This window comes from Ranitomeya variabilis, chromosome 1 (assembly GCF_051348905.1).
Source record: "Ranitomeya variabilis isolate aRanVar5 chromosome 1, aRanVar5.hap1, whole genome shotgun sequence".
In the NCBI taxonomy this organism is placed as follows: domain Eukaryota; kingdom Metazoa; phylum Chordata; class Amphibia; order Anura; family Dendrobatidae; genus Ranitomeya; species Ranitomeya variabilis.
Window position 1 is genome coordinate 957,956,135 of NC_135232.1, and position 14,628 is coordinate 957,970,762.

Sequence of the window (14,628 nt, forward strand, 5' to 3'; positions counted from 1 at the left end):
ATCTTCTTAATATAAGTGCCACAAATCAAAGAGTGTGATGACATGATGAGCACCAAAGGTTAATTATATAATTTAATTCCTGGGACACATCTACCAACGAAATAAAATAAACTCCATATAAGAAGCAGATGTTTCTAGTTGTCTCAGTTCTAGAGCGCGGACAGCAGTCAGTAGATATCTATTTAGTTACTTCCATCCAAACCCAATATTACATTTCTCAATTGTTTGTGTGATATAACATGCTCAAAAGAAAAATAATGTCATTGTAATATAGTATGGGATATATGATATGATAAATCCATTTGTATACTAGTAATGTGACCAGACAGTTAGTCTGGTGTGCAGCTGTGACAAGCGAGATAAATCAATAAGATGACCAACTGTTTCTCAATCTATTCATTTTACATAACCCATTTAGTGCCACAAAGCATGTCCTCCAGCACTGAATATGGGTAATGAAATTACCCCACACGACCCCCCTATACACAATGTGAACATCTAGCACATGCTAGCAGTCATTTCCAGACATGTGGCTATGACCCAGTGTGGCACCAGACTCCTGTCCACCCACACTGGTTTCCTAACAATTGATTTATACGGCTCGCAAGCTTTTAGCCTTTTGTCTTGTGGCTGCTGTATTCGTCATGTGATGGTAGCCAAATGTACCAATCTGTGGGTCCTAAAAAGTTTAGCTCCTTAAGAAGACTGCCAATGTTAAGCTCAATAGATTTACAGCCCCATAGGAGTCAAAATCGGTAATAAAAAAGAGAAATGTAAAACAGGAACCATTTCCCAGGTGCTGCCATCCATTGTGGTCCTCATCCTCATGTATAACCCTGTGATTCTGTGATACGTCGGCATCCTATCACAGCATATTACAAACATGTGGTAGCTAATCACAGGTCGGTGCAGTGATTTTCATCTGGGCAGGACGGTGACAACATTTCATTAAGTCGTAGGGGTGACGAGGCGGTAGGTGGATGGAGTGGGTTCAGTTAGGAGCAGTAGAAATGAGCAGTTTTATAAAGTGATGTTTCTTTTAACCTTTTGTGTTAAACTACATTTGCATGGAGCAGTAGTTGAGTATCAGCACTGCCACACCAGTCAACCTCTTAGACAGACTGGATAACTGACAAATGATTATAGTGGGAAAATATCTTTACTTATAAGTGGGGTTCGGGGTATGAGAGATCATAATTTCAAGACTTAGATGAGCAATGTAAAGAGGATCTGTTCATGGTCATCTGCCAGCTCTAAATAGGGCTTCCACTGATAGGTTTTGCCCTGGCTGTTCCGACAACAAAGTAGGAAAGGAACCCTAACCTACACTTTTTAACCCCTTGCAGTCATTAGGACTTACAAAGGCCTTGAGTTGAGTCCTCAGAGATGCCACTGGCCGATGGAGTGGGCTGGCAGGAATGATTAAGTTGCTGGGTCAGAACCACAAGGGGAGAGAAAGGTTAGAATTGTCACATTGAAGGATAGTCAAAACACAGGCTGAGGTCAAAAACAAGAATCAAATGGACTGAAAAATAAATGAAAAATAGGACTCAACCAGTAAGGTGTGATTCTGTCCCATTGACTACAGCAGGGAGTGGATTACTCCTGCCAGATAGCACACATCCACACTGCTAGGCTGGATGGATCTACGGGTCTCAGCCACACTAGCCTTTCAGTTGGAGAGTCTGTGCTGCCCAGAGCTTCTGGCCTTGACTTCTCCTCCATCACCAGTGCCGCCCACCAAATAAATACAGCGTCACCTGGTGAGAGAAGCAGCCATCGCAGTAGCAGGTCCAGGTGGAAATGCAACAGGCAGCATACTTTTGAGTGGATCTGTCCTTTGCAATGGCGACGACAGTTCTAAAAAAGTAGTTTACAAAATGGCACAAAATAATATGGTGCTGCTTGGCTGCTAGGAGTGCTGAAATAATACATCGGACAGAGAGTTTATGAGTTTGGTGTATTCCCGAGGAGATCACTCCACCAGTCCCTCTCTGCAGTGACTGACAGGATGCCAATCAATCATTTCTGAGTACAGCACTCAGATATGTACATCGGTCTCATAGACAATGAATGGAGTAGCAGCATGAATGTGTGACTACGCTGCTTCATTCAATTCCGGAACAACAACCTGGGTTCAAGATCAAGACCTTTCTAGTTACTGTGGGGGTTTCAGTGGTGGGATCGAAGCCAAAATCAAAGCTGTCCTCCTCCCTTCTAAAAACACAGCTGTTGCACAGTAAAAAGTGTGAGCGCTGTCAGCATTCTCCAGTACGGACGCCGGGAGCAGGCAAGCACGTGACCGCAGCTCTATTAGTATACATGTGGTCCCGTGCCGACGAGACGTGAGTGGACTCACTCAATACAAGTGAATTAAGCGATACCGGACAGGTCTAGTCAGAATGTGGCCAATAGTATACAAATCGCATAGTTGCTGTCACATGACCGCCCGCCCGCTCCCAACACTGGAGAACCCTGACAGCGTGCACTGTGAGGATTCACAAGTCTGCAGTCACACCTTGGCCAATTTTTGTTTTAAGCACTTTCATCATTTTCTCTTCCCCTTCATCCAAGAACTGTCACTTTTTTTTCTGGTCAACATAGAAATATTAGGAATTGTTCTTTACAGGCTAGTTATTGCTGTGAATGACACCATTCATTTTGCCATATAATGTACTGAAAACTGGAAAAAAATTCCAAGTGCGGCAAAATCGGATAAAAAAAACCCTTAATTCTTCCACTGTTTAGTGACGTGCACATGACGTCTTTTCCAGGCAGATTCTGCCTTGAATGACTATACTGTATAACTGGAAAAGGGCTTGGTGTTGTAGAAAAGGAACCTAAATTTCAAAATCTGCAGAACAAAATAATGAATGCCACTTCATTGATCGATTGTAAATATCCGCCCTGATGAGATCAATGTTAAAATGAAACCTACAGTAGAAATGGCGATCATGAGTAAAGCCTCTGTGTAGAACACCCCATTTCGCACACAATAAGTACCCATTTTAAATATTCCAAAAATGAGAATATTAGGTAAGAATAGCATTTCATTCGGCAGAGCTGCTTGTTGCCTTATCTGGATTTTATTTCATTACGTTTGCACGGTATACATATATTGGAAGTACACGATGGCACTACGATACTGCTTAATGCTGCAGTGTTGCCAGAACAAAAAAAATGACACTGGCTGAATGCTATGCATACATAAGCTTCCCTGCAGACCTCTCATGCATATAAAACAACAATATTCCCCTAAGAGATGTTAAAATACATGCACCCCTCTCTCTGCCTGGTTCTCTTTATAGAGGATTAGAGAGGCACAGTTTGATGCCAGTCTTTCCTTTTTAACTATACTTTATGATCTACTACTTATCTTGCTATACGGCTGATAAGAGTAAAGCTGATATCTGCTAAATTGTAGTAATGTCTCAAACTCAAAGATGAAACAATTTAGAATCCTCGCCTCGGGCTCTCCATGCTTCAGCTCCTGCTGCTCGGTTACCCAGAATTCCCCCTCTTACCTGATCGCTGGGCTGCCTCAGCCCTGGTCAGGAAATGTTGAAGTTGATCCAGTTTCTCGTGCTGCTCCTCCAAGGGTTTCTGCTGCCATATGGCTGACCCAGGCCCTCCAGCGTCCCTTAAGGCATTCCACTTGTGAATCAGAGTAAAGAGTTCAGAGAAAGACTTGTGATAGCCTTGGCGCAGCATTTCTATGCAGATGCTTTGCTTGAATGAATCCCGATAACTGCACAAAGAAGAAAACAAATAATTAAATGGCCTCATAATTACAGCTCGTTCTGTAATTAGCACCCGCATTACATTTCACGTTATTGTGAGGCCGGGTCCCAAATGTTTTGCGCCTAGCGGTGCAGAATGCATGTGGTGTAATTGAGCGTCGTGTTGCACATTTATCATTAGCCGGCTCTTCTATGAACACCACTTGGAGACAAGGGCTGACATAACTTCTTCTAAACAACATAAGCGCAGGTCCCAGATACTGGCGCTCTCTCAGATGCTCCAGGACATGTTTGTCTGAGGCTGTGGTGACTCCACCTGGTCACTGCAGGATAATCAGACATTTCTCCTCTGCTGGATCATGGGAATTAGGCTTTTCAAGATGATTTCATTTCACAAAAGGAATGTGTGTAATGTATCATTAATCTTCATGTAATAAACCGTTGGAGCATTAATAATTTACTGGAAAAGCTCGTAAAGGTTATCACTTAGTAAAGAAGTAAATAAAGGAGATCGGAGTTTCTGAATCATATGTGGCCCATAATTAGATTATTGATTCACAGACTATTTAACTTTACAACCAATTTATGGTCATATTATTCTGGGCACTTATTAACCAACCTAACACATAATCTGTGTGTTACAGAGTAAAGGTGTCCTTTCTATCACGTTTGCACAATCATAAGTATATTTCCTTTTATACATTATAAAGAAATCAATATTTACGTTTAGAGGTGATCGAATATTTTGAAATTCAGATTCATCGAATTCCCCACCTCCTCTCCCCTCTAACTGCCCTTAAAGAGGTTGTCCACTACTACTACTACTACTAGGACAACCCCTTCTTAAACTAAATGTTATGCCCCAATAAAATAATAAAGATTATACTCACCTCCTGTGCCGGCTCCGTTCCACCGGTGTCGGCACTCGCGGTCCCAGGGCTGTGATGCAGTGTTGTGACATGTGACGCTGGAGCCCAATCAACGATGGCATCACTGCCTCCGCCTTCTGACACACTGATCATGAAGAGGAAGTCTGAGATGAGCTGCAGCCTTGACTTCCTCTTCATGGTCAGTTTGTCTGAAGGTAGAGACAGTGACGTCAGTATCTGGGAATCACAATAACTGCATCACAGCCCAAGGGACAGTGAGTGCCGACATAGACTGTACAATATCTTCAGAAATAAATGGAAATGTACCATAGTTATATCCTCAGGATTTTTAATTAGTGGTCCAAAATAATACAACAATAAAACATTGTTTTTCAACGTACATGTTGCAATTTCAAAGAAGAAACATAATAAACAGCATGTGCAGCAATAAATGCACCCCTAATTAATACTTGGTTGCACACCCTTTGGCATTGATGACAGCCTCCAAACGTTTCTTGTAGCCAGCTATAAGCTTCTTGCACTTCTCAGCTGGTATTTTCTCCCACTCTTCCATTGCATTGTTTAAGCTCTTGAATGTTTGCAGGGTTCTTTTTCCCAATGGTAGATTTCAACTCTTCCCAAATATTTCCAATGGGATTGAGGTCAGGCCATTTTTTCTTTTTCAACCATTCCTGTATACTTCTGGATGTGTGATTTGGATCATTGTCTTGCTGGAGGACCTCATGATCTTCAATTCAAACCAAGATTTCTTACTCTGGTAGGAGATTTTGCTGTAAAATCTCTTCATAATTCTCTAATTTCATGATTCCTGTGATACAGTCAAGGCCTCCAGTACCAGATGCAGCAAAGCAACCTCACATCATTATGGTTACTCCACCATGCTTAACTGTTGATAGGGTGTTCTTTACAAAAAAAAAAAACTGTTGTTTCACTTGATTTATTTTTTTCAGGAGATATTCCACATTGTGTACTTAAACTTCATGGGTGCCAATAATGATAAGCAGGACTTTACACATCAGTGGAGATCTTTAGTACTTAACATTTTAGCTAGCCATGATTTGGGTGTGACTTTCATTGCAGCCATTTGCTTTACTACTCACTGATTTTCTCCAGATTGATTATACCTATTGGAATCATGATGCTTTTCTTACTATATGTTCTCATGGCTGATTGTTGTTTGGTTAATCTAGTAGTGGCCATTAATATGCTACAAAAGTGGAATCAGGGATAAACATTTTCAAAAAGGGGACAAGGAAAAGCAAAGAGAAGAGCATGTCTGTTTATCGGCTTTTAAAAATCCTTAAATAACTGTCACTAAAGGCTGTACACCGATTCCCCCAACTAGCTACATCAGTGAGTTGATCAGTGCAGCATGACACGGCAGGGAGCTCCCTTGCCATTAGTGAGACAGTAAACAAAGTAGGAAAAAGCTGAAAAGCAAAAAGCACAATCAAGTCATATCTGATAATAAAGGTGCAGGGAATTGTTCATCTGGTAAAGTTGTGTATTACACAACAAGCAAAAAGCTTAAAATTTGTCAGCTGCTGCTGTCCCACAGGTTAAAAAACCTTGAAATGGGAGAAGAGAAATAGTTGGGTAGTCTGCGCTGCTGATGGAGATCTGAAAGAATGGTCCAGGATACAAAGTAGACTTGATGATGTTTTGTTATCAACGCGTTTCAAAGTCTTCAGACCTATTTTTTTGTTTTACTTGATGCGGCTATGTATGTGGTTATATCCCGATGAAGAAGTCTGAAAACTTCGAAACGCGTTTATAATAAAACCGCATCAAGTCTACTTTGTATTCTGGACCATTACTTCAGATCTTCATCAGCAGCGTACACAAGCCTACTATTGCTTCTCTTCTGGCAGAGTAAAGTAAGTGGAAGATTTTCTTACAGGGCACCATGAGATGTCAGAAATCTTGCATGTTTTTAGGTGACCAAATACTTATTTTCCACCATAATTTGTAAAATAAATTTTGCCAAATCAGAGAAGGTGATTTTCTGGATTTGTTTTCTCATTTTGACTCTCATAGTTTTGGTCTACCTATGATGTCAATTACAGGCCTTTCTCATCTTTTTAAGTGGGAGAACTTGCACAATTGGTGGCTGACTAAATACTTTTTTTCCCCACTGTATATAAAACGGGTGTCTGATGCAGTGTTCCCTCTAAAATGTGAGCTCTGGAAAGAAAAGAGTTAAAGCAAAGTAATAGAGATGTCCAGCGGCCAATAATAGCTGTACATTTTAGTAGAGTTTGGAAAGGTTAAACCCTATCATTTTCATGACAAGGTATACAGTATTTCTTGAACATGTCAAATCTCTTCAAAACAATTTAAATTTAAGATTTTTGGTATTTGAAAATGTGAAGCTTTGCCGACTACACAAATAAAGCTCTGTTCAGTTCACAATATATATATGTGAACAAGTTCAGTGCATGCACCAGGAAAGCTCCCGGGACATACAACAATTTCACCAGATTTTCTTATGTCATGTGGATGCTTGTCTCCATGCTTCTCCAGAAGGTAGGTAAAGACAGCACTACAACCTGATGTGCTTAATACAATTATAGAGTTCTCATTTTCATTGATTCCTGTTCAAAGTCCAAAGAATATCCTTTAGATTTCTATGTGGGCAGTTTAGTTTGGGCTTGGTGTTCTAAGTAGCAGGTAAGAAGCTGGGTTAAAGCAATAGGGAGGAATGTAAAGAGGTGTAAGAAAAGGAATACCAGTCCTATTTACAAGGGTGTCAGACTAAGAAAAAGCAACCCCAGTGGATACTGCTTTTAATAAAAGCCCGAAGAACAGCCTTGCTAGTAGGCAAGGGGATGGTAGTGTAGGTAGGGTCATGTTGTTGATGTTTATAGGGATTCAATAATCAGGAAGACGGAAAGAATCATTTGTCATCCAAACTACCTCAACCGAATGGTTATTGTTTCCCTGGTGCCAAGGTTCCATGTGTGGTGGAACAGGTTGATAAATTACGGCAGAGGTCTGGTGATGATCCAGCTTTCGTGGCCACATGGAAACTAATGTCAAAATAAGTGTTAGGTGGAGGATACTTAACACTAATTTTAAAGAATAAGATTGCAAGATGAAGAGAAGCACATTCAAGGTGGTACTCTTTGGAATACTGGCCATGTCACGCACAACACATACAAAACAGTGGGAATTTAGGGAATTAAATGTATGGCTTAAAGCTCTTACACTTATTCATAGAAAGGCAATTAATACTAATAAAACTACTACTACTAATAATAATAAAGATGATGATGATGAAGAAGAAGAAGAAAAGGGCATTTAGGATATACAAATCTGAGGAGTCCACTCTAAATTTTAAAAAATACAAACAGCTGGCTAGAATCTGTCAGCTACATTAGAAAATAAACAGCAGGTAGCCAAGGAAAGAAAGAAAAAAATCCTGAGAAATGTTTGAAATATATAAATATTAAAAACCAAGTTCCGCACAAGTGGGTCCCCTAAATAATGGTAATGCAGAGTTGGTTACTGAGGGAGGAACAGGAGTAGGCAGGGCTCTTTAGCTCTGTACATACCAAAGAAGAGAGAGTAACTGTTGTAACCAATCCCAGTGATCTTAATACATCAACTAATTTACTTAGTGACCAAATTTAGATATGGTCCAAGCTAAGTGACATAAAGGAGATGTGAACAAGGCCCAGGAGGGCTGCATCCACAAGTTAGTAAGTTATTGCTGTGTCCCCTTTACAGAATTTGTAGAGACTCTCTAGTGAATGGTTCTGGCCTGAGCAACTAGTACAAAGCTAATGTGGTGCCCATTTTCAAAAAGAGTTTCAGGTCTTTCCCAGGTAATTATTGTGTGAAAAATGTTTGAGAGAGTTGTAAAAGACAATACAGAAGTATGTGGTAACAAAATAACATTTTAAGTGATAGCAAACATGGTTTTTCTAAGAACAGAAGTCAAAGTAACACAACACATTTTTATGAAGAGGTGAGAAGAAACCTGGACAGAGGGGTAGATGTGCATATAGTATTTTCAGACTTTGTAAAGAAATTTCACACTGTCTACATACACGACTAATGGGTAAACTCTATAGGTTTAGAATATAAGGTTTCAAATTGTATTAAAAATTGTGTCAAACACTACACCCAGAGAATTGTGAATAACAACTGCTACTCTGAATAGTCTCCGGTGTACTTCAAGGTTTAGTGTTGAGTTCGCTAGTATATAACTTATTTATTCATTATATAACAGATGGGAGCAATAGTGTTGTTCCTATTTTTGCAGATGACACTAAACTGTTATATGGTGCAGTCTATGGAAGTTGTTCATAAGTTAGAGGCTGACTTAGATAAAGTAAGTGTTTGGGCACCCACTTGGTACATAAGGTTCAATGTGGATAAATGTAAAGTTGTAAAGTGTTGCAGTAGTAACATGCGGGCATCATAGGTTGTAGGGAGAGTAAAACTAGGAGAGTCACTTGTAGAAAAGGATCTAGATGTACTTGTGGATCACGGACTAAATAACAACATGCAATGTCAGCAGATTCTAAGGCCAGCAGGGCACCGTCATGTGCTAAAAGAGGCATGGACTGGGGAGACAGTGACATAATACTATAGTAATACTACCACTTTACAAATCATTAGTATGATCTCATATATGATATACAGTTCAGTTCTGGGCAAAAGTTCATAGAAAGGATGCCTTGGAGTTAGGGACATGGAGGAATTTAGTTATGAGGAAAGAATAAGGCCCCGATTCATTAAGTTGTAAACGCCCGTCTCAATAAATTGGTGCACTGCCATTTAATGAATCAGTTGAGTCTGGACTAAGATTTCTGGTGTAAGGTATGCCACTACTGATCATAAATGACGTGGGTGGGCATTACCTCATCCCGGTCCTGCCCGAGCTCCACCACGTTGGCGCAGCTGGACCAAAATGGTGTGAAAAAGGTAAAAGTTATAACATTTTTGTGCGCAATCCCATGTTGCATAAAAATGTTGAGACTTTTTGAAGTAAACACCTTAATGAATCCGGGCCTACAAGAATTACATTTGTTTGGTGTTGAGAAAAGAGGGATGGGGGGGGGCATTATTAACTTGTTCAAGTATGTAAATGACTCATACAAAAAATATGGTCAAAAGCAATTCTGTGTATAAAATCACAGTTGATCCAGTTGATTGACACTCAAGATCAGGAGAGAAAAACTAGCTGGGTTTTGTATTCTTAAAGGAATCCACATCAAAGAAAGTGACATGTATTTTTTTCCCAGCTTTAAGAACTTGCATGACCAGCAATGTGGCATTCCCATTGAAATCCCAAACCAGGAGTAGCTCAAAAACATTGAACAAATCTTTTCATTATAGGTTCTCTCTCTGTAAGCTCTGCTACTGATTATGGCTTACAATCACTGATAAAATACTGATCAAAATATGTGATTATGGTCAACTCCTAGTAGTGAGATCATAATACTCAATGAGGATTTAAGTAAAGATAAATCTTAATTTATAGCACTTTACTGTAGTCCTTGGCAGATTGCATACTTACGGTATTTTGAATTGTTAATAATTGCCTCAAAATGTTAAAAAAAAAAACTGCATCAGATAATGATAATGCAAAAAGAATTTTACTTAACTCCTAACATAAAATGGTTGGAAATTTAACTAAGTACTATTGGCTAACCAGTGTAATAATTCTAGACTACACTGTGTGCAGAATTATTAGGCAAGTTGTATTTTAGAGGATTATTTTTATTATTGATCAACAACTATGTTCTCAATCAACCCAAAAGACTCAAATATCAAAGCTTAATATTTTTAGAAGTTGGAGTGGTTTTTTTTTAGATTTGGCTATCTTAGGAGGATATCTGTTTGTGCAGGTAACTATTACTGTGCAGAATTATTAGGCAACTTAATAAAAACCAAATATATTCCCATCTCACTTGTTTATTTTCACCAGGTAAACCAATATAACTGCACAAAATTTAGAAATAAACATTTCTGACATGCAAAAAACAAAACCCTAAAAAATTAGTGACCAATATATCCACCTTTCTTTATGATGACACTCAGCAGCCTTCCATCCATAGATTCTGTCAGTTGCTTGATCTGTTTACGATCAACATTGTGTGTAGCAGCCACCACATCCTCCCAGACACTGTGCCGAGAGGTGGACTGTTTTCCCTCCCTGTAGATCTCACATTTTATGAGGGAGCACAGGTTCTCTATGGGGTTCAGATCAGGTGAACTAGGGAGCCATGTCATTATTTTTTCTTCTTTGAGACCTTTACTGGCCAGCCACGCTGTGGAGTAGTTGGAGGCATGTGATGGAGCATTGTCCTGCATGAAAATCATGTTTTTCTTGAACGATACCGACATCTTCCTGTACCACTACTTGAAGGAGTTGTCTTCCAATAACTGGCAGTAGGTCTGGGAGTTGAGCTTCACTCCATCCTCAACCCAAAAAGGTCCCACAAGTTTATCTTTGATGATACCAGCCCATACCAGTACCCCACCTCCACCTTGCTGGCGTCGGAGTGGAGCTCTCTGCCCTTTACTGATCCAGCCTCTGGCCCATCCTTCTGGCCCATCAAGAGTCACTCTCATTTCATCAGTCCATAAAACCTTTGAAAAGTCAGTCTTAAGATATTTCTTGGCCCAGTCTTGACATTTTATCTTATGTTTCTTGTTCAAAGGTGGTCGTTTTTCAGCCTTCCTTACCTTGGCCATGTCCCTGAGTATCACACACCTTGTGCTTTTTGTTACTCCAGTAACGTTGCAGCTCTGAAATATGGCAAAACTGGTGGCAAATGGCATCTTGGCAGCTTCACGCTTGATTTTCCTCAATTCATGGGCAGTTATTTTGCGCCTTTTTTGCCCAACACGCTTCTTGCGACCCTGTTGGCTATTTGCCATGAAACGCTTGATTGTTCGGTGATCACGCTTCAAAAGTTTGGCAATTTCAAGACTGCTGCATCCCTCTGCAAGACATCTCACAATTTTGTAGAAAAGACCTGGCACTCAACTCATATGCAAGCGGTTTATTTTTCAAGTAACAAAACGTTTCGGTCACACAATACGACTTTCATCAGTTACTGTAAACACAACAGAACTCAGTGTAAAAAGAAAATAAAAAAATAAAGTATATACATAACTTAATTGCAGTCGAGAGGACAATGTGGCATGGTATTAGAAAAACAATATTATACATGGTAGTAAGAAGAAACCGATCTTGGCACAATGTTGGTAGAAAACAGAGTAGCAGAGTGATAGAGGGGTCACATACCGTTTTGTAGATGGTGATAGGGAGAGTATGCCAGACTGGGCACGCAGTGAGATATTTCTGGAAAGTAAAGGGTATATCCTATAGGTAAGAAGCCAGATGGCGTGGTGCTCTGTATATGGACTTACATACTCTTAGTTAGAAGGAAGGGGTATAACGTTGAATAAATGGTATTGCAGCCTGTAGAGATGAAACTCTACTGATGTAGTGTGAAACTGTGTCCAATCTGCCTTTTTTTCTTTGTTTTTTTTTGTGTTGTTCTAATACACACAAAGGAAACAAACATGTGTATAACAAAACAAGTGTAATCGCAATAATTTTCTGGGCAAAATATTTCATTTTCTGGATGTATTGTTTTCATCATAAATTCGTTCACTAAAAGAACTTTTGTGCTTCAATGTACAATTTTTTATGTAACTATAGTATGATCCATGTAAAATGGGATTCGGATGTACTGTATGTGCCAACGGGGCCATGGACTATAATGGTGCCGACAGAGTGAATTACATCATTTTTGAGTATACGCCTACTGGAGGTGGACACTCAGATGCAGGCTACTACATTTCTTTTCGTTCAATACAAGGGTGTCCAAAAGTATACATATAGACAATGGCTGTATATCGATGTTAGTCCGAATTTGGGTTGATACATTTCTTTTCTTGTCTGATTGGTACAAATCTGCCAAAAATATCATCTGCACGCCTCTGAGTAACTCTCTAGAATTAGATTCACTAAGGTCTTATGCTCACATAGAGGAATCCTTTTACGGCTCTGTCCAAAGAAGAACTGCAATGCCATGATCACACGTTGAAGACTGGCTGCAGATTTGTGTTGCCGATTCCATGTGTGAACACAGAGTAATATGGCTGTGTGCACGATTCCTAATGGTCCAGCTATACATGAATTTGCATAACCAAATACACAATTGAAATTCATATACATACATTAGTATTGGATGACTTACATTTACCTTCAGTACCCTACCTTCATCTCCTTCTTTCAATTGTGCCCTCTGGAATCCACGGTCTGTATGTAACAAACTTCCTTTCCTGCACAATTACTTTCTGAACAACTCTCTGAATCTGTTGGCCCTCACTGAAACCTGGATTCAGGACTCTGACACTGTCTCCCCTGCTGCCATTTCACATGGTAACTTACAATTCTCCCATTCCGCGAGACCCACAACAAACAGACTTGGTGGTGGAGTCGGCATACTCCTGTCCCCACAATGCACTTTCCAGGTCATCCCCCCTAGTTCCATCACTCTCATTCCCTTCTTTTGAGGTCCACACCATCAGGCTCTTCCGTCCCCTCTCCCTCAGATTAGAGGTCATATACCGGCCCCCAAGCTCACCCACCCACTTCCCTGACCACTTCTCAGCCTGGCTGCCGCACTTTATGTCCTCAGAACTACCAACCCTTATCTTGGGAGACTTCAACATCTCCATTAACAGCCCCACTTCTACATCTGCATCCCAGCTTCTATCACTAACCACTTCTCTAGGCCTCTCACAGCTTTCAACCTCTGAAACACATAAAGACGGTAACACCCTTGACCTGGTCTTTGTCCGGCTCTGTTCAATCTCAACTCAAAGCTTCCCCTCTCTGACCACAAAATTCACTCCTTCACGCTCACAAATCTTTGCCTACCCCAGCACACTCCTACCTACCACACATTCAGAAATCTACAAGCCATTAACCCTCATACACTTTCAGACTCCCTACACTCATCAATGTCCCCTATCTCTTTTTTCCTGTCCTGATCTGGCTGTACACCACTACAATGACACTCTTAGAAGCAAGTACCACCCCTCACACTCAGAACCTCCAAACACCAAGTAAAACAGTATATATATCCTGTATTTGGTGGCGCAGAGTGTCAGTATGCTATAAGTCCTTGCAGCGACACCAACAAACCTCCACAAACGGTTTGTAAATAATTATACAATATATAAAAATATAAAAAATAGTATACACCTAGATGTATACAGGTACGTGCTGGATAATAGCAGATGAAGATAATGCTAAATAGCCTGTACAGTAAAATGAGCTTAAACACCAGAAATTGTATGGTGTAATATCTAAGTAAATGTGACTTGGCACGGGTACCGACTTACTGGGTGCCAATAGCTAAAAGAAAGAGAGGGATTAGGTGAGGAGTACAGGCACGTTTGCCTACCTCCAGTAATGAATCCTTTAAGAACTGGAGGGCTGTAGTACTGCTGCCGTAGTTCCAGGAAGAATCCAAATGAACCGGTAAACGTCCAAGCGAGTGGCTGCTCCGGCCGGTAGCAGCCACCTTGAAACTAACCTCCGGGTGGGAGCAGGATCCTGTAGAGCCGGACGCCGCGTGGAGTAAGAGCGGTGAGTCCGGGTAGTACGCAGGAACTTCGTGACGTCACAAGTCACGTGACCGCTTGCCCGAGCCCGAGAGTAAGTATGGACTGCAGTGAGGATCAATCAACCGACGCGTTTCGGAGACGACTGTCTCCTTCCTCAGGGATGATCCCTGCTCTGTACTATTGTTCCTTATATAGTCTGTCTCTCCTAATGTAAACTAATTATTGGAAGCCAAAAAGTTCTGTGCCCATGTTCAGGCCTCTTGGCACGATAGTGTTCAAAGTGAAGATACATTTTGTCTCAATTCTAGACATAGCTTTAATGTAATCACCACCCCTCCAGTGTCGATGTACCGTAGCTATGCCTGAGACTTTCATCTGTTGTGCCAGTCCATTAT

At 40.6% G+C, this 14,628-nt stretch overlaps 1 protein-coding gene across 5 annotated transcripts in view; it reads right to left on the minus strand.

The window, feature by feature from the left end:
• Positions 1–14,628, minus strand: part of TTC29 (tetratricopeptide repeat domain 29) — a 349,015-nt gene that overhangs the window by 291,904 nt on the left and 42,483 nt on the right. For all 5 annotated transcript variants that reach the window (XM_077279296.1, XM_077279292.1, XM_077279295.1 and 2 more), the window contains exon 4: positions 3,525–3,748. In XM_077279296.1, coding sequence (XP_077135411.1) covers positions 3,525–3,748 — 224 coding nt within the window. The remainder of the gene's footprint in view (positions 1–3,524; positions 3,749–14,628) is intronic.